General features: G+C 49.6%; 2 protein-coding genes across 5 annotated transcripts in view; one reads left to right on the top strand and one right to left on the bottom strand.

Moving 5' to 3' along the window:
* Window positions 1–1,742: 1,742 nt before the first annotated feature.
* On the bottom strand, window positions 1,743–8,987 carry COQ7 (coenzyme Q7, hydroxylase). The gene is made up of 5 exons (XM_032970225.2): window positions 7,851–8,987; window positions 5,601–5,715; window positions 4,730–4,869; window positions 3,903–3,971; window positions 1,743–2,978 (listed from the first exon to the last, which is right to left on the bottom strand). Exons 1-5 carry the CDS (start codon window positions 8,118–8,120, stop codon window positions 2,901–2,903), a joined length of 672 nt encoding a protein of 223 aa, XP_032826116.2. The 5' UTR covers window positions 8,121–8,987; the 3' UTR covers window positions 1,743–2,900.
* Window positions 8,988–9,685: 698 nt separating this feature from the next.
* The window catches only part of LOC116951493 (transmembrane channel-like protein 5), a 57,170-nt gene continuing 46,353 nt past the window's right edge, over window positions 9,686–20,502 (top strand). For all 4 annotated transcript variants that reach the window (XM_032970149.2, XM_032970152.2, XM_032970150.2 and 1 more), the window contains exon 1: window positions 9,686–9,844. The gene's annotated coding sequence lies outside the window, so the exon portion shown is untranslated. The remainder of the gene's footprint in view (window positions 9,845–20,502) is intronic.

The following is a 20,502-nucleotide window of genomic DNA, read 5'->3' on the forward strand; positions in this document are numbered from 1 at the left end:
ACGTGCGATTTGTTCGTCAGGATCGAGGCAATCTCATTCCTAATTTCACCATTTGGGCTTCCCCGACGTCCACTTCCCACGTTCATTGGGAAGCACCACCTGTCCTGGGAGGGCAGACAGTGATCGTTATGAGGCAGTCGGCTGCATGTGCATGCACACCCACATCAATATCAGCATCAGCTCATTATGCTCAAAGCATGTATGTTATTATTGTTAGGGCCCGCGGCCGGCACTATAAGCCGAAGCCGCTAATAGATGCCGTGGGAGCGGGACGGAGCTGCCTTTCGGGCGGGCGACTGCTCGTTTAGCTGAGTCTCCCTCTGGAGAGTTCATTACTCGACCGCGGAGATTCGTCCCCATGGCCCTGCGGACGCGGCTCGGCCGGCCCCGTTCCGGCCAATCGTATCGAGGTACTGCACGGGCCGTTAGAATACGCGGCTCGTCGCGTCCCCGTTCCGTCTACGCCGTCTACGCCATCCTTGCCGTCCTTGCCGACCGCATCCGAGGCCCGGATTCTAGAAAACAAATTGCGCTCGCGACGGCGGCCGGTTCCAACTTTCTTCCTGCAACCATGGGACGTGACCAGGCGGCCCAGGGGTCAGAGGCACCGAGCCGCCACCGCAGAGATGCTGGGGTTTGGCTCTGGGTTTCAGACGCCCGTGATTAAACTGGTGCAGTGAGTTGCTGGTCTCGGTTCGGTCAGCAATGGCTGCATGAAAGTGCCCATCTCTCGGCAAAAATGTATAATTGTACTCAAACGCTGAATATTTGTGTCTGTAAAGTGCTTCCCTCGCATGTGTGCATTAAAAGGGGAGGGGGGTGAAGGGTAAAGGATTACTTGAAGGGATCTCAGTAGTTCTGTGATGTCTCCTTCCACGGGACATTCTCCAGCACAGTGTGACGCACTGCTTTCAGTTTTTTTTCAAAAGGACACTCCGCCTCATAACAGACATGGTGCAATTCGAACAAATTGGGGGAACAGAACCCCTCCTGCCACAACCCCACAAAAAAATGGGATTGTAGGAAAGAACCCTCGAGACACGGCTCTGGAGGGCTTGCTCCGCTGTACGTGTACAGCCCGTTTTTTGTCGATCCGCTGCTGGATGAGGCTCTCCCCGTGCGTGCCTTGAGAGCTGTAAGGAATATTTGACCATATTTCACCCCGCCAGCCAGTGCGGATTGGTGGATGGGAGTACAGAACAATACACGTTGCTGCACTGCCCTCTAATGCTCACAACTCGTAACGTCAAGGGTCCCGGCACAAGGCAACGGACTGTTGGGGCAAGTGCTGTTCGCGAGCAAGTCTGAAGCCTGGCACGGTAGACGAGAGGGTGGGTTGCCAGCTAGTTGTGCCATGCCGATGCACGACTTTGCCATTCGGAGGAACTTGTTTGTGGATTACAGGTTTTTGTTTGCTGTAGTAACCAGATTTCTGTGGTGTAACCAGATCCCCATCGAAAATGAGCATTTATTTCCCAATAGCTTTTATCGGTGCGAAAATTTTAAATCAAAAATGTAAATACGGTTGGCTATTTACGGTGCGAAAGAAGTTCAATATGTACTTAACTATAGTAAAAAATATAAATGCCACGATCAACATGGTACGTTGGTCGTGACGGGGGTGCTTCATCCAACAGTGGATTGACGAAGGGGTGTGTGTTATCATTACATCAATGAGAGGCATGCTACATTGTACAGTGGCAACGTTACAATGATTTAATTTCACATAACTTTCACTGGAGTCACCGAAACAAAGTTTTTATTTTTTTAATAACGCTTCATAACCAGCACAACAAAAGACAACTCGGCACACTGCTTATAGCACCGAAAGCAACGAGCTACTCTGGGATTTTAGACCCACAAGTCAAACGCTCCACGACGCCTTTCATGCAAACAGCGCGCACGCGTTTTTATGCCAAGGCCACACATCCCTGGCAGCTGCACGGGCTACACAAAAATTATCACCAAAAACAAGTGCCCGTGTTCGTTTCCACAGTAGTGCTGTCTGTCCCAGGATTAATTCAGTTCCTGAAGAAGCTTCCAGCATGCGGAGTGAAACATCGGACATCAGGCCGAACAATGCGTGGCACGACCCGAGTACACGTCGGAGAGCCAACTCAAGAAGTTGGCCCACCCCAGACTCCTAGGTTTCACTTCTATCGCAGCGAGAGGTCGCTCATTCTCCTCTGCTACGCCCCCCCCCCGCCCACGTCTGGAACTCCCTTTCCACAGCGATCAGTGCTGTCGACTCCAAGGCCCTGTTCACATCCAGGGTCATGACCTACCTCTTTTCCTCCGCCTATGACCGATTGGCCATATCTCAGAATCAAATATGCCCACTGTTTCTGTACGGCATCTTGATATGCGGGTCGCATTTAGACGCTATACAAATCCTAATTGTATTGCATTGTACGTGTGATTAGTAGGTGCCGAGGAGGAAGCACGGCCTGGAATCTAGGGCTCTCACAATGCACAGTTTCACGACACTGCTTTTGTTCCGTCTGTTGCCCGTGACTTTTGTGATCGAATGGGCAAATAACGGCCTGGTGTTCCTACAATGACATAATGCATCAACAACTCTCAAAAGCTCGCCGTAAAGCCTCCGGCGCCACTTGACTCATTACACGCTCACATGATTCAGTCTCCGTGGCTTTGGAAGTAGAATGGTTTGCATCCGTTGTGGAACGCGGATTGAACTGTGGGTTCGGTGATGGATGGGGCAGTGGGGGGGGGGGGAGGGCATTACATTGCTGCCACTGATCCCCCCCTCTCCACTTTTCCAGATAGGTAACCACCACCCACCACACCCACCTCACCCCGGGCACCGCTTGCCACCTCCCAGCATCGTCAGTCCCAGGGTGACGCTCAGTGCGCGATGATCGGCCACGCCGCCACACCGCTCATACGCGTTCGGAGGCGTAGACGGCCACCTTGCAGCCGACCTGAATAGCGGACTTGAGCAATGCGTAAGCAGGAGCCTGCACGCAAGAAGAGCACAACACAAGTTTGGAAGACATCCATCGCATGCAGTGCTGCGGATGTTTAGGGTATTCAGTGCTTTTTCATTATCCTCATCATTCATCCGCCATGAACAATTTACTGCCGGTTAAAGGTTTCCCCTAAGCCTCACCTAAGCCTCCCCAAGCGGCCCACCCACCTTTTCACATTCTCATTTCAGTGTGTTACGCGCCATAAAAAAATAGTTACAAGCGACACTAAAGTTCAACGCATTATAAAAGGCAGTAAATTGCTTACTAGCGAGTTGAAAAATTCATGAACTATTGATTTAGTTTGTTTATTGTAAGTTGTTGTACAGTAGTCCAAAGTGAGATTGCAGTTAAAATGGAAGAGCCAATGCATACGCAACAAGCCGGCAAAAGACTCGCAACTGTTATAAGATGACTTTAAAAGTTTTGGTCCGAGATAAATATAATTGCTGTGACTATGGTGTTATATAGCTAGAGTTTGGATTAGGGATTACGGTCATGATCAGTGTTCGCGATTATAATTAGAATGGTGATTATAAATAGCAATCACATGTTCGTGATAATCTTGATTTGAAGTTTTCGTGACTGCAGGTTCTTTCGGTAAAGTCACGTAGGTAGAAATTTTATTTTATTTTGCACCTACGTGACTTTACCGAAAGAACCAAAGAGTATGTTCGTGATATATAATTAGTAATTATAATTATAGTGGTTGGGTAGTAAAGTGCAGTTTAAACTCAGTCGCTTCCCCACAAGATAAAGTTCTTTAACCATGCTTTTGATGCCGATGCTACGGAGTGCCGTTATAACATGGAAAGAAAACGCAACTTCATACCGGGTATAATAAAATAGTTTTAAGTCTTTTAACACCTCATCGTCATCATCGTCATCATCGTCGCCATCATCGCGGACACTCACCAGCTCGGCATTGTGCTGCAGGCCCGTGTCGTGGTGTTCCATCTCATCGTCGCGGAACTTCCTTAGCAACTACAAAGACAAAGATCCCCCGTTATACCCTTAACATAACGTTGGGGCAAGTGGTGTCAGCGAGCACCTATGAAGGCCAGCATGGGAACACGAGGGGGCCTTTATCCAGTGGCGATGTTTTTACACACCCCACCAGGTACTCATTTGAGGCCGAGTCGACCTAGGGGAGGCGCAGGACCGGTTCAGATGATCGTCACTGATGTTGGCTGTGAGCAGGAATCGAACTCGGGGCGCAAGGTTCGTGGCGTAGCGCGCTAACCGCTCCCGTAACTACACACATGCATACACACATATACACGCATCTGTACAGAGATGCTCCGTATAACCATATAAAGTGTTGGGGCTGTTTGCTAGGACTTATTTTTGCAAGCACCAAGGAGGCTAGTAGTGGGCGCAGGAGAAGGTGGCGTGCCCAGCAACACGCCAGTTGCCTTTGTCGCTCGAGTGCCGATATTTGGTAATGATGATGAAATTTCCACATTAAGATGGATGACGATGGATCGCACGAAAATTATTTTAGGAAACCCTAGATGGGAGTGCATCTCCTGGGTACAATGAAGCCACGTTTTTTTATCGAATTGCTTACCTTTCCTAGACTCTTGCACTCCTATCTTGTTTTTGTATTGTTTGTTGTTGTAACGTTCTGACACGCCCCCTACTGGACATCTGTGAAAACTAGCTTCATAGGCGCATTGGATTCCTCCTGCAGTATAAACAAAGATTCCGATTCTGACGTTTGAAGGCAGGGCGAGGGGCACCTCGAGCAGCTCCGCGTGTTTCTCCGGGTCCTCCTCGACGAGCGTGCGGATCTGGTTGTTGTAGTGTTCCGAGATGCTCTCCTCCACCGCCACCGTGCACGCCATGGCGCCCTCCTTCCCCAGCAGTGCCGAGCCCGCGCCTGGCGCGGAAAAAATCAGCGACCGGCGCGGCCGTCGTTGAGCATCACTGTCCGTCACTTGAAAAATTATATTCTAGTTGCGCTATTGGCCAAGAGCAGGGCCGACGAATGACCCCGATGATCATTCTCAGAGAAGCGGAGCTGGTTCGTAATTTTCTCAAACATATGCCGCTGGGAAGTGCTGGTTCAGAAAACCCATAGGTTATACTTCATTGTCCACATATGGGAATTGGCATATTTATAGAGAGCAACATTTAACGGAAAACTGCAAGAGTAAAAAAGCACAAAGCATTGATTCTTGGAATTGCACCAAGTGGCTCAGCGCTCTCACCCCCGAGTCGCCCGACCACCCGCACATAGAGCACCGTAGTGTTAACGACCGCCCGGCTTCCCTTCATTTATTTATTACAACTCAAAGTCAGCACGGTACAAAACGCCGATCACAGAGCGGGATGGGGAAACAAAAATTCTGCGAACAGCAGCAGCCCGAGTTCGGCGAGCGCGGCAGAGCCCAATGAAGGTGGAGAATTGGGCTCACTTTTCCCACCCAGGTGGGTACCACTAGCGAGGGCATGAAAGTTTATATGGGAGTAGGGGAAAAGGGTAGGGGGAAAGATAACTAACGCAATTGGGAAAAAAAGGGGACACGGGAGAGAAGGGGAGGGGGGGGTCCGCCCTGCTTCTCTAACAAAGTGAGGCAGGATCCGTGCCCTGCGGGAAGCCATACACACCAAGCAGGAACCCGGCCACATTCCACAAGGGCAGCAGGGCAGTGGGACGTACGCGGTGCCGCGATATCAACTCCTCAAACTTCGCCAGGTGCTCCTTCTCCTGATCCCACATCCTCTGTATACGCGCGCACACAAATACACACACGAGCGCGGACGTTAAGCAAGGACAGGTTGTCTGAGGATTTGGGTAATTATTACGGATTACTGATTCTAGAGCTCTGCTAATAGGATAAGACAAAAAAGTCCCACTCCTTTTCCCACGTGTGCCTCTGGACGTGAGGTGTGGGACAGAGCGTGGTGATGCCATCAGCAGCATCGTGAGCTGCGTTACGTTGGGCGTGGCTTGTAGGGGGGTTTCCTGCCTTCAGGAGGTAGTAAATGAAGGCGGCCATCATTTTTAAAGGGGCCCGAGTGATCGACCGAAAAATAAGTAGTGGATTACAATTGTGTATAGCCACACCGAGATTGCATGAAGAACGTTACAATTTAGGAGTCAAGACAAGGAGGCACACATTCACCAAAATTTTTCACAGCGGTACCACAATGATACTTGTGGTAGTTGGATTGGAGAGAATCGAGTAAGGGCCCAATGAAGACTAGAAGTCTATTTTGCAAAGGGATCGTCATCAGCCACTAGTCTATCCACCGCTAGATGAAGGCCTTCACATGCCATTGCTAGGCCTCGTGGTCCAGTGCTGCTACCGTCCAGGATGTTGTTGTCCACTCCTGCACTCGGACTGATCCCATCATCGGTCCCCACGCTGTGTGTACCATGGGTGCTTGTTTGACTATACTTAATCACGCTGGTCAGTGTGGGTTGGTGAAGAGAGAGGGGGGGGGGTTCCTAGGACGGGTGCAGATATTTACTTTTCCCTCATTTTATTTCCGAAAAAAATCTTTGTAAAAATAAACCAAACACAATAACAATTCTAAATAGATATTATTCATGAAACATTCTTGTTTTCTTGCATCACAAATCAAAGCCTAGACTACTGTCAGTTATTTATGTATCTTGTAAGAGCATTGTATCTGGCAGGATGTGCGTTACAAGCGTTACATACACTATGAACTTGCAATGATTTGGAAGCCCTATGACAAGCTTATGTGACAGGGCTTATGTCGAGTGAACAGCAGCTGGAGGACTTTATAGGCAACCTTAATTTCTACTGGAAATACAGCAAAGCATAACACAATACAAATGAGGCCCTCATCCAGCAGTGGATTGACAAGCCGGGCTGTACATAAACATCGAAATTAAACGCGTAAAAGTGCAGTGATTGTTCATCTGTATTTATAGTACACGAGCCACGGCGAACCGGCGATGTGTTCGTAGCATCTTCAAGACATCCCTTGTATCATCATGGGATCTCCTTTGCCAGTACCTAAATATTATCATAGGCTTTTCCCCTTTTTTCTGGCAACAAAACAGGTGTTGAGATGTTAAAACACCAAACTGAAACCTTTTTACAAGGAATCATGTCTGCATTAACCACAATGCTTGTGGTCAGAATGCAAACAAAAAAATACTCTGATGATATATGCATTGTCCTTGAAACTTATTGGTCCACACCATTATTCTGGTCGTGGCATTGTCTTTGGGCTGTACGCCTTTTGGCGTCCTCTGGTCTAACTCCGTTTGAGACGAGGCTCAAAAGAAAGCTGTCTCTGGTGTGGACCAATCAGTTTCAAGGACAATGCATCATATATTAAACTTGATTTGAAGCTTTCGTGACTGCAGGAATGACTCTTTGGTTCTTTCGGTAAAGTCACATAGAAAGAAAATAAATTTAATAAATAGAATACGACGTTTCGATTGCAACACAAGTAACCGTCATCAAAATGCATATATCATCAGAGTATGTTTTTGTTGTTTGCCTTCTGACCACAAGTATTGTGGTTAATGCAGACGTGATTCCTTGTAAAAAGGTTTCAGTTTGGTGTTTTAACATCTCAACACGTGTTTTGTTACCAGAAAAAAGGGGAAAACCCTATTATCATATTTAGGTACTGGCAAAGGAGATCCCATGATGATACAAGGGACGTCTTGAAGATGCTACGAACACATCGCCGGTTCGCCGTGGCTCGTGTACTATAAATACAGATGAACGATCACTGCGCTTTTACGCCTTTAATTTCGATGTTTATGTAGCGGCTTAAATATAATGTGGATTTTGCCCATCTCTGTGAGCGGTAGGTGGTGGAGGAGGGTTCAGTGGTGGAGGAGGGTGGAGGGGGTGGTGTCCCTCGCACCTTGATGACGGGCGCCACGCTGCTGCCACCCAAAACGGCGAGCTGCCCAGCATAGATGCGGTCCGCCCCGTACTCCCCAGCGTGGTCCACGCGGATGATTCTCTCGAGCAGGGCCGGGCCCGCGAGGCCACCCTGCTCAGCGGTGCTGCCGCCGTACGGCCTCGTGCCGATCACCGGCAGGGAGCCCAGAGGTCGGGGACCCCCGGGCAGGCGGAGCCCCGGGCTCGCTCGCCCTGCCCGAACCATCGTCGCCGCTCCACGCCGGAGCATCCTCGGGGGTCTGGGATCAGACCCAAGGCGGCCACGTGAGCCGAGCCGGTCCCGTCCTGCAGACTGCCGATGTCGTTGCTTCTATCGCTGTTGTTGTCGCCGCTTTTATAATTGGCGTTTGCTTCTGCCGCGGCTGCTATGTCCGATTCTGCCGTTGCCGGAGCCGCAAATGTTGTGTAATGCGATTGACTTCCTGCGCGACTGTTCAGCAGCAGTAGTTGCTGTTGTTGTCGTGATTGTTTAGCTGCGATTGCTGTTGTCGACTACTTGCCGACTTTGGCTGAAGTTGTAGCCGTAGAAGCTATGGATATACTGTAGTCTTAATTCTTACAGCTGTAGTAAATTTGCTGTTCAGCGGTTGCTGCGGTAATTGCTACAGGTGTTAGTTGTCGCTGCGGTAATTGCTACAGGTGTAGTAGTCGCTGCGGTAATTGCTACAGGTGTAGTAGTCGCTGCGGTAATTGCTACAGGTGTAGTAGTCGCTGCGGTAATTGCTACAGGTGTTAGTAGTCGCTGCGGTAATTGCTACAGGTGTAGTAGTCGCTGCGGCAATTGCTACAGGTGTAGTAGTCGCTGCGGTAATTGCTACAGGTGTTAGTAGTCGCTGCGGTAATTGCTACAGGTGTTAGTTGTCGTAGTTGTCGTAGTTGTCGCTGTGGCTTGTGTCTTCTGCGGTCCGCAGCCCTCGGCGCACTGTACCGTGTTGTGTCAAGTACAGTGGCGTGCGTGCTGAGCGCGTGCCCTTCAGCAAACAGCTTTGGCCGCCCACCTCTGCCCCCAAGGCGGAGAGGACGACGTTGACGAGGCGGCAAGTCGCGAGCGGGAGCCGCAATCGGCCCCGGGGGCATTTATCGCTTCGAAAAGGCGAAGTGTGGGGAAAATAAATAAATAAACCTGCTTGCCTCTGCCATCTGCAATGAGCGGTGTCGTCATCACGTCGCGCTGGTGACGTCACGCGTAACCCCCGCGACGGTGACGTCGTTACGTCACCGGTCCCGCACGTCCGTTCCATCGCGTGCGCGCTGACGTCACGTCTCCGGGTCCCCCGGTTCCCCCCCCCCCCACCTTTCACATTTAGAAACACCGTGCGTTTAGACTCTTGTTTTACATTACTTTGCTGGCTATAAATGTCCAAATCACGGGCCACTTTGTTGGGCTTTTTTGAACGATAATTTATTACCTCAGTGGGGTTTGCCTGTTAGGATGGGGGTTGTATTTGTGTGTGTTTGGGTGATTTGTTTACGACTGGACATCTGTGGAAAAAAAGAGCTTCATTGCTCATCGGATTCCTCCTCTGCTGCAGTATAAATAAACATTCTGACTCCACCGCGCCTGTGACGTCACACGCATTGTTGAAAGTCCCCTCCCCCCGCAATTAGCGATGGGGGGGAGCATGAGGGGGGAGGGGTTAATGCGTGGGGGCGTGGTTATAAGGAAGAAGGCGGGGTTATGGAGTGAGGGCGGGGTTACTCGATAGGGGGCGGGATTAATGAGTGGGGGCGGGGTTATAAGGGAGGAGGCGGGGTTATAGAGTGGGGGGCGGTTTAAATGCATGGGGGCGTGGTTACAAGGTGGCGGTTGGGGGGGTGATATAGAGGCGGGGTTTTGTTTTTAGCCACCCGTACCCGGAGTCACAACCGGACATTGACTTTGACGTGTTGGACAGGGGAGCTGCTGTCAACGACGGACGCTGCTCTCAAGATTCTCGCTGCCTTCTCTGCGAGGTGAGCGGCGGCGATGATCGGGCGGCGCCTCTCGGCTGTGATTGCGTGTTGCTTCATTGACGGAGGTTCACGGATACCCAACGTGCTGCAGACTGCGTTAACGAATAGACAAAGGTGCAGCAGAGCCCTGTGATTTTTCGCGTTAAGCCACTGCTGGCATTGAAGGTCCTCGGCTGGAGGAAACCACAGAATGCTCTCTTCCACTTTGTCCCCAACCAGGTGAGATCTGCCCATCGACTAACGCGCGTGGCTTAAGAGGAACTCAACGTAAAGCGCGGTTGGGTTCAGGTTAACAAAACAAAAAAACTCAACAAAAAAGTTCGACAGACAAGTGGAAATCACGGCTGTGTGTGTGTGCGCGTGTCTGTGTGAGCTGTAGGACCGCTGTTGGAAACGGGCCGTGATCAACATCGGTTAAATAAAGATGCGGACGAGAGCGGGGTTTGAGTGTAAACTGTGAATGACAATGAAACGCAACGTGGGTTTCTCTTTTTGTTTAAACACGCAGTAGGATTTTGCGATCAATAAGATCCATAACAGAGGTTTTTTTTGGGTGAGGTCGCGTAAATTTGAATGTGTCGTTAAACCCGCCACCACCCCGACACGGCCAATTAGTAAGGTTTAAACGACACGTGCCAATTCGTGACTAGTTCAGCACACAGGTATGCCACAAATGTTGTGGATTTACTCTCCAACAAACCTTACTAATTTGGCTGTGTCGGGTGGTGGCGGGTTTAACGACACATTTAGATATTTACGCGATCTAAACCCCAAAAAACATGTTTTGTTTGTGGAAAAGTAACGATCCAATGCGTCTGCATTTTTGTTTTTTCACACAAAAAAGATAAAATTACAAACATTTGCGAATAACACCGTGGTCTTGACACATATAACAGGTCGACGTTTCGGGCACCGGTCCTCATTAACGGGTTCTTGTTATTTGAGCTTGTGCACCACCACTGCCAAGGCCTGAAGCAGCTAGCCAGCTAACGGCATCTTAATCGCCAAACGATTAATTAGTTTAATTGGTGCGAACCACCATCGCCTTGATGTTGCGTGACCTTTGGTTCGGAAACATTGGGCCGCACACGAGCATTGTGACCAGGTGGTGAACAGCTCGTGGAAGTGATCCGTAGCGCGCTAGGAATTAAACTGAGAACACGGAGAGAGGAGCGACGCGTGGATTAAATAGCATAAGCAGGTTAATGATATGATTACAACTGTTACACGATAGCCCAAGTTGGGGAGTTTGGTGGGGGGGATCGGACAAAAAGGACACGTAACTTGCTGGAAGGGATGATGATGATAATGACAGATGGTCAAGATTCAATGACGTTCTCTCTCTGTCTCATTACGTTCACCGAGGAGAGGTGGAGGGCTGAAATCATCTGGCGTGCAAGGTGCTGGGAGCGGGCGGGGAGGGGGGTAATGTCGCATGGCAGAGTTTGTGGGAGACGGTGACGGCTTGGGGAAAGGGGGCTTCATCCAGCAGTGGATAAAGCATCGTGGCTGATTACCACAATGATGCGTACGGGAAACATAACTACGGTGACTCGTGGCGCTGTGCCCAGTAGCGAGGTGTAAAACGTAATCCGCCACTAATCCACGATTAAATGCCGCGTTTGTCAGTAAAAAAAACATGCAGAGATAACGTGAAGTGGTTTATCAGTGTTACACGTAGCGCTCACGTGTGTGTGTGTACAGCTGTTTGGATATTGGACTGGTTATATATGTACCGTATGGTACTTTGTGTGTATGAATGTGTGCGTGTGGGAAGCGGCAGTGCCGTGCGACCCGGGTTCGATTCCCACTCACGGCCAACACCACAGTGACGATTATCTGAACCGGTCCGGGGCCTCCCCTAGGTCGACTCAGCCTCAAATGAGTAACTGATGCGGTGTGTAGTAAACATCGCCACTAGGGAGACAAAGGCGGTCGGGCGTGGTGCTGTCCACCCACCCCCCCCCCGTGTGCCGTGCCGGCCTTCATAGGTGCTCACTAAAAGCACTTGCCCCAACAATTTGTTAAGGCTATACGGGGGAACATTGTATCGTTTTGGTGTACTGTATATTTTGTGTATAGTAATGTGTGTATGTACTTCCTTGTGGGTATGTCTCTGCGTTTGTGTGTGCCTTTGTGTGTTTCGGAGTATCAGTATTTGAGTGTGCGTGTTTATGTCTTCGTGTGTATTTTCGCGGACGGCGCAGCCAGCGACGCTCACAACAACTAGCGGAGCGCCGGTTGAGTAAAACGCAGCATGTTTACATGGTGGGGAGCACAGACTGCACATCTGTCAGTCGTCTCAGTCGGTCAACCCATGACACCTGGGTCTGTCCCGTGGCGTCTTGCCAGCGAGCCTTCGACACTTTATGTGACCTCAAAGTGCACCTAGCCTGGCACAAGCGCTGCGTGGTGGTGTCAGCGCCACTTACTGACGAACGGCTGTTGTTGTTTTTTTCACACTGTGTTTGTGTATCTATTGGTGTATGTGTGTGTTTCTCGGTGTGTTTGTGCGTGTGTATTTCCACGTATTTCTGTCCGTGTGTGTGTTTGACGCGTGTGCATTTCTACGTGAGTGTGTGTACTGTGTACATATTTGCGTGTCCTGTATATCTATATTTTACCGTGCGTATTTGCATGTGTAATCTGCATGAATCTGTATGTGCGTGTGTGTGCATTTGACTGCGTTGTGTCTCGGGCTGTGATTGACGGTGTCTTGTGTCAATGTATGACAGCCACGCGTTCCTGTGCGTGGGCGCACACGCGTAGTGTGTGTGTCTGCATACGCGTGTAAAATTTTTTTTTATTAACCCACCACCGGTTTGAGGTTAGGGCTAGAATTTTCACTCTTCACCACAGATGTCCATCCGCCACCCATCCACACACTCATCCAAACAAGCATTAAAAATTCCAACCATCCACCACCCCACATATCCACCCATCCATCCAGCTATCCAGGCATGGATTGACATACTTATCCAATTTGTCATCCATTCTTCCAACCAACGATCCACCCTTCCATCTATTCACTCTTTCATTATTCGCTCATATTAACATAATTTCATTCACCCACCCCTCTGAATGTCCACCCAACTATTATTTAATCTATCCAACCAACCAGTCATGTAGTCATTCATTCAATCAACGACTCAACTTTTCAACGAGCAATCTAGAATTCAGTTTTATCGTCCATCCCCCAATATACCCAACCACTCATTCACTCACCTGTACATTCACTCAGAGACTAAACTCCACTCCAGCGAAGACTAAACGCCACTCCAGCTGAGACTAAACTCCACTCCAGCTGAGACTAAACTCCACTACAGCTGAGACTAAACTCCACTCCAGCGGAGATTAAACTCCACTACAGCTGAGACTAAACTCCACTACAGCTCAGACTAAACTCCACTCCAGTGGAGACTAAACTCCACTCCAGCTGAGACTAAACTTCACTCCAGCTGAGACTAAACTCCACTCCAGTGGAGACTAAACTCCACTACAGCTGAGACTAAACTCCACTCCAGCTGAGACTAAACTCCACTCTAGCTGAGACTAAACTCCACTACAGCTGAGACTAAACTCCACTCCAGCTGAGACTAAACTCCACTACAGCTGAGACTAAACTCCACTACAGCTGAGACTAAACGCCACTACAGCTGAGACTAAACTCCACTACAGCTGAGACTAAACTCCACTCCAGCTGAGACTAAACTCCACTCCAGCTGAGACTAAACTCCACTACAGCTGAGATTAAACTGCACTCCAGTGGAGACTAAACTCCACTCCAGCTGAGACTAAACTCCACTCCAGTGGAGACTAAACTCCACTCCAGCTGAGACTAAACTCCACTCCAGTGGAGACTAAACTCCACTCCAGCTGAGACTAAACTCCACTCCAGCTGAGGCTAAACTCCACTACAGCTGAGACTAAACTCCACTCCAGCGGAGACTAAACTCCACTACAGCTGAGACTAAACTCCACTACAGCTCAGACTAAACTCCACTCCAGTGGAGACTAAACTCCACTCCAGCTGAGACTAAACTCCACTCCAGCTGAGACTAAACTCCACTCCAGTGGAGAATAAACTCCACTACAGCTGAGACTAAACTCCACTCCAGCTGAGACTAAACTTCACTCCAGCTGAGGCTAAACTCCACTCCAGCTGAGACTAAACTCCACTACAGCTGAGACTAAACTCCACTCTAGCTGAGACTAAACTCCACTACAGCTGAGACTAAACTCCACTACAGCTGAGACTAAACTCCACTACAGCTGAGACTAAACTCCACTCCAGCCGATACTAAACTCCACTCCAGCTGAGACTAAACTCCACTCAAGCTGAGACTAAACTCCACTCCAGTGGAGACTAAACTCCACTCCAGCTGAGACTAAACTCCACTCCAGTGGAGACTAAACTCCACTCCAGCTGAGACTAAACTCCACTCCAGCTGACGCTAAACTCCACTACAGCTGAGACTAAACTCCACTCCAGCTGAGACTAAACTCCACTCCAGCTGAGACTAAACTCCACTACAGCTCAGACTAAACTCCACTCCAGCTGAGACTAAACTCCACTACAGCTGAGACTAAACTCCACTCCAGCTGAGACTAAACTCCACTCCAGTGGAGACTAAACTCCACTCCAGCTGAGACTAAACTCCACTCCAGCTGAGACTAAACTCTACTCCAGTGGAGACTAAACTCCACTAGAGCTGAGACTAAACTGCACTACAGCTGAGACTAAACTCCACTACAGCTGAGACTAAACTCCACTCCAGCTGAGACTAAACTCCACTACAGCTGAGACTAAACTCCACTCCAGCTGAGACTAAACTCCACTCCAGCTGAGACTAAACTCCACTCCAGCTGAGACTAAACTCCACTACAGCTGAGACTAAACTCCACTACAGCTGAGACTAAACTCCACTCTAGCTGAGACTAAACTCCACTCCAGTGGAGACTAAACTCCACTACAGCTGAGACTAAACTCCACTACAGCTGAGACTAAACTCCACTCCAGCTGAGACTAAACTCCACTCCAGCTGAGACTAAACTCCACTCCAGTGGAGAATAAACTCCACTACAGCTGAGACTAAACTCCACTCCAGCTGAGACTAAACTCCACTCCAGCCGATACTAAACTCCACTCCAGCTGAGACTAAACTCCACTCCAGCTGAGACTAAACTCCACTCCAGTGGAGACTAAACTCCACTCCAGCTGAGACTAAACTCCACTCCAGTGGAGACTAAACTCCACTCCAGCTGAGACTAAACTCCACTCCAGCTGACGCTAAACTCCACTACAGCTGAGACTAAACTCCACTCCAGCTGAGACTAAACTCCACTCCAGCTGAGACTAAACTCCACTACAGCTCAGACTAAACTCCACTCCAGCTGAGACTAAACTCCACTACAGCTGAGACTAAACTCCACTCCAGCTGAGACTAAACTCCACTCCAGTGGAGACTAAACTCCACTACAGCTGAGACTAAACTCCACTCCAGCTGAGACTAAACTCCACTCCAGCTGAGACTAAACTCTACTCCAGTGGAGACTAAACTCCACTAGAGCTGAGACTAAACTGCACTACAGCTGAGACTAAACTCCACTACAGCTGAGACTAAACTCCACTCCAGCTGAGACTAAACTCCACTACAGCTGAGACTAAACTCCACTCCAGCTGAGACTAAACTCCACTCCAGCTGAGACTAAACTCCACTACAGCTGAGACTAAACTCCACTACAGCTGAGACTAAACTCCACTACAGCTGAGACTAAACTCCACTCTAGCTGAGACTAAACTCCACTCCAGTGGAGACTAAACTCCACTACAGCTGAGACTAAACTCCACTACAGCTGAGACTAAACTCCACTCCAGCTGAGACTAAACTCCACTCCAGTGGAGACTAAACTCCACTCCAGCTGAGACTAAACTCCACTCCAGCGGAGACTAAACTCCACTACAGCTGAGACTAAATTCCACTCCAGCCGAGACTAAACTCCACTCCAGTGGAGACTAAACTCCACTACAGCTGAGACTAAACTCCACTACAGCTGAGACTAAACTCCACTACAGCTGAGACTAAACTCCACTACAGCTGAGACTAAACTCCACTCCAGCCGAGACTAAACTCCACTCCAGTGGAGACTAAACTCCACTACAGCTGAGACTAAACTCCACTACAGCTGAGACTAAACTCCACTACAGCTGAGACTAAACTCCACTACAGCTGAGACTAAACTCCACTCCAGCTGAGACTATGAGACTAAACTCCACTCCAGTGGAGACTAAACTCCACTCCAGCTGAGACTAAACTCCACTCCAGCTGAGACTAAACTTCACTCCAGTGGAGACTAAACTCCACTACAGCTGAGACTAAACTCCACTCCAGTGGAGACTAAACTCCACTACAGCTGAGACTAAACTCCACTCCAGCTGAGACTAAACTCCACTCCAGCTGAGACTAAACTCCACTCCAGCTGAGACTAAACTTCACTCCAGTGGAGACTAAACTCCACTACAGCTGAGACTAAACTTCACTCCAGCTGAGACTAAACTCCACTACAGCTCAGACTAAACTCCACTACAGCTGAGACTAAACTCCACTACAGCTGAGACTAAACTCCACTACAGCTGAGACTAAACTACACTCCAGCTGAGACTAAACTCCACTACAGCTGAGACTAAACTCCACTCCAGCTGAGACTAAACTCCACTACAGCTGAGACTAAACTCCACTACAGCTGAGACTAAACTCCACTACAGCTGAGACTAAACTCCACTACAGCTGAGACTAAACTCCACTCCAGCTGAGACTATGAGACTAAACTCCACTCCAGTGGAGACTAAACTCCACTCCAGCTGAGACTAAACTCCACTCCAGCTGAGACTAAACTTCACTCCAGTGGAGACTAAACTCCACTACAGCTGAGACTAAACTCCACTCCAGTGGAGACTAAACTCCACTACAGCTGAGACTAAACTCCACTCCAGCTGAGACTAAACTCCACTCCAGCTGAGACTAAACTCCACTCCAGCTGAGACTAAACTTCACTCCAGTGGAGACTAAACTCCACTACAGCTGAGACTAAACTTCACTCCAGCTGAGACTAAACTCCACTACAGCTCAGACTAAACTCCACTACAGCTGAGACTAAACTCCACTACAGCTGAGACTAAACTCCACTACAGCTGAGACTAAACTACACTCCAGCTGAGACTAAACTCCACTACAGCTGAGACTAAACTCCACTCCAGCTGAGACTAAACTCCACTACAGCTGAGACTAAACTCCACTACAGCTGAGACTAAACTACACTCCAGCTGAGACTAGACTCCACTACAGCTGAGACTAAACTACACTCCAGCTGAGACTAAACTCCACTAAAGCTGAGACTAAACTCCACTCCAGCTGAGACTAAACTCCACTCCAGTGGAGACTAAACTCCACTACAGCTGAGACTAAACTCCACTACAGCTGAGACTAAACTCCACTACAGCTGAGACTAAACTACACTCCAGCTGAGACTAAACTCCACTACAGCTGAGACTAAACTCCACTCCAGCTGAGACTAAACTCCACTCCAGTGGAGACTCAACTCCACTACAGCTGAGACTAAACTCCACTACAGCTGAGACTAAACTCCACTACAGCTGAGACTAAACTACACTCCAGTGGAGACTAAGCTCCACTACAGCTGAGACTAAACTCCACTACAGCTGAGACTAAACTCCACTACAGCTGAGACTAAACTCCACTCCAGTGGAGACTAAACTCCACTACAGCTGAGACTAAACTCCACTTCAGCTGAGACTAAACTCCACTCCAGCTGAGACTAAACTCCACTACAGCTGAGACTAAACTACACTCCAGTGGAGAATAAACTCCACTACAGCTGAGACTAAACTCCACTCCAGTGGAGACTAAACTCCACTCCAGCTGAGGCTAAACTTCACTACAGCAGAAGCTATCCGTATGCGTGGTTGTTGTTTTATGCTTTAATTAACCAGGCAGTCAAATAAACCCCATCCTCGATTTGATGAACAGACACACACACACACAATTAACTAAAATCATTAACAATCACAGACATAAAACAATTAGTCACACAGACATTGAAATAGACAAACTCGGACAGAATCAGAAATCACAATACAGCACGGTTACAAACATGAAATAGAGGGACGAACAAACACGGCCATTTTATCACTGACCAATTCAAACATAAATACAAAGATCGCCTGTATAGCCTTTACTAGCCTGTTGGGGCAAGTGCTGTTAGCGAGCACGATTTGAAGGCCGGCACGGCACCCGAGGGGGTGCCCCCCACTCCGCCTCGGGGATTAGTGAACAGGAAGAACAGACGGCCAACCTGACAGCCGATGACCAATTAAACACACAAGACAGACACACAGAACACATAACTGCCCCCCCCCCTCTTAGTTAATGGGCGCAAGTCGGGTGCCCCCCTCCGCACTCCCTAGGGGTGAGTAAATAAACCCGAGCCTCCCGCGTCTGTGGTTCTTAATTGAGTCGCGAAGAGGTCCCCGGAGGAGGGGATGGGGGGGGGGAACTCGGCTAAATGATCATATTCAGAATATGTATTTATCCTGGAGGAATCCGATGAGCTATAAAGCTCTTTTTCACAGATGTCAAGTAGGGGCGGGTAAGAAGGCTACAATGGAAGAGGGCCCCCCAGTGATGTTGTTGGGGTTTTTTGTGCTTCGGTGCGGCCGACGTATCTCAAGCTTCCAAGTCGGCGCGCGTGTGTGCCGTGCCATGCAGCAGGTTAATGGAGCACATGGTCTTAATGGAGGCCCTTCCGCCGGCAGAGGCATCACCCAGCCATTGCAGGGGCTGCACCTTTATATCCCTTTAAATAGCCTGGCGGTGGTGGCGATGACGCAGGTGCGGCCGCCTCGCTCGAGATTTGCGAGTTCGCACGCGTGTGTGGCACGACGTGAGTCGGGTTGATGGAGCACCGGTCTAGTCAAGGCATACAGAACCCCTTTTCACAAAATACATACCACTGGACCGGTTTGTTGGTTGGTTTGTGAGATAGCGACTGAATAAAAAAAGGGGTCGTAACTCGAGACTTTTCTCTCTCCCTCTCTCTTTCTCACACACACACACTAAAGGGCCGTCCATAAATGACATCACGCGATTTTGTAAGACTTTTGACCCCCACCCCCCTCGTCACACGGCGTCACAAAAAGTCAGACCACCACCCTTAAGTATGACGTCACAAAGCTCTGCGCCCCCCCCCCCGACCCAAATAAAACATGCTTCAAATCGCTTTAAACTATTGTCATTGTAGTGCGTATTTATAATGTGGCGCTGCACTCTGATGTTGTAGGAGAAAACATTTATCAAAAAGTCTATTTAATGAAGTAGAACGTGTTGTCTATATTTATTTAAAGTTGCGCACTTTGATGTGACGTCACATTTCTCAAACCCCCCCCCCCCTCGTCACGCATCGTCACAAATATCTGCCCCCCCCCTCCAGGTGCGTGACGTCATTTATGGACGTCCCCTTACACACGCAGAGAGAGTTACAGGCAGGAGGCAGGCCACGTGGGGTGCAGGGCAGGAACGATCCAGTTAGAGTCCTGGTCAGGGTACACATTCTCCCGTCACGTCGTCATCACTTCCTCCTCTTAATTTCCCGTCATCATCATCACCATGGCCCTCTGGCCATTAACACGAAGCGGATGGTGGTGTGGATAGTGTGCGTTACACCTAACACCACGCCCGGCCGCCTTTGTCTCCCCTAGTGGGGTGTGTTTGTACACCGCCCTGTACAGCACAGTACGCTAACCACTGCGTCACCCCTCCTTCAAAGACACACGTATACAATGACAAAGATCCCCCGTCTTAACAGACTGTTGGGGCAAGTGCTGTTAGCGACCACCTATGAAAGCCGGCACGGCGCACGAGGGGGTGGGTGGCCAGCACCACGCCCGGCCACCTTTGTCTCCCCCAGTGGCGATGCGTAAACATCATACCAGGTACTCATTTGAGGCTGAGTCGACCTAGGGGAGGGCCCAGGAGCGGTTCATACAATCGTCCCCGTTGTTGGTGTGCCGTGAGCCGGAATCGAACTGGGGCCAGCCGTTACGCTACCGCTCTCCAGGGCGCACACACAAACACGCACACACACACAACCACGCACACACACGCACACCCACGCACACACACACACAATCACGCACACACACGCACACGCACGCACACACAAACACGCACAAACACACACACAAACACGCGCACACACAAACACGCGCACACACACGCACACACACACACGCACACACAAACACGCACACACAGACACACACGCACACAAACACGCACACACAAACACGCACGCACACAAACACGCACACACAGACACACACGCACACAAACACACGCACACACAAACACGCACGCACACAAACACACGCACACAAACACACACGCACACAAACACACACAGACACACACGCACACAAACACACGCACACACAAACACGCAAACACGCACACACACACACACGTGTGCCACAGTGCCGGCCTCGAACAGCACTTGCCCCAGCAGTCTGTGAAGGCTATACGGGGGATCGTTGTCTTTTTTGTCTTGTTGCCTTCCAGCAGCGGATTGACAGATGGCCGTGC

This window comes from Petromyzon marinus, chromosome 43, assembly GCF_048934315.1.
Source record: "Petromyzon marinus isolate PM22_M1 ecotype Great Lakes invasive population chromosome 43, UKy_Petmar_22M1.pri1.0, whole genome shotgun sequence".
NCBI classification, from domain to species: domain Eukaryota; kingdom Metazoa; phylum Chordata; class Hyperoartia; order Petromyzontiformes; family Petromyzontidae; genus Petromyzon; species Petromyzon marinus.

Coding starts and splice junctions, on each gene's coding strand:
- COQ7 (XM_032970225.2), bottom strand. CDS start 8,120: ATGCTCCGGCGTGGAGCGGCGACGATGGTTCGGGCAGGGCGAGCGAGC. Junction 5,716..7,850: donor GCGTGGCGCCCGTCATCAAG/GTGCGAGGGACA, acceptor GCGCGTATACAG/AGGATGTGGGATCAGGAGAA. Junction 2,979..3,902: donor TGCAGCACAATGCCGAGCTG/GTGAGTGTCCGC, acceptor TCTTGCGTGCAG/GCTCCTGCTTACGCATTGCT.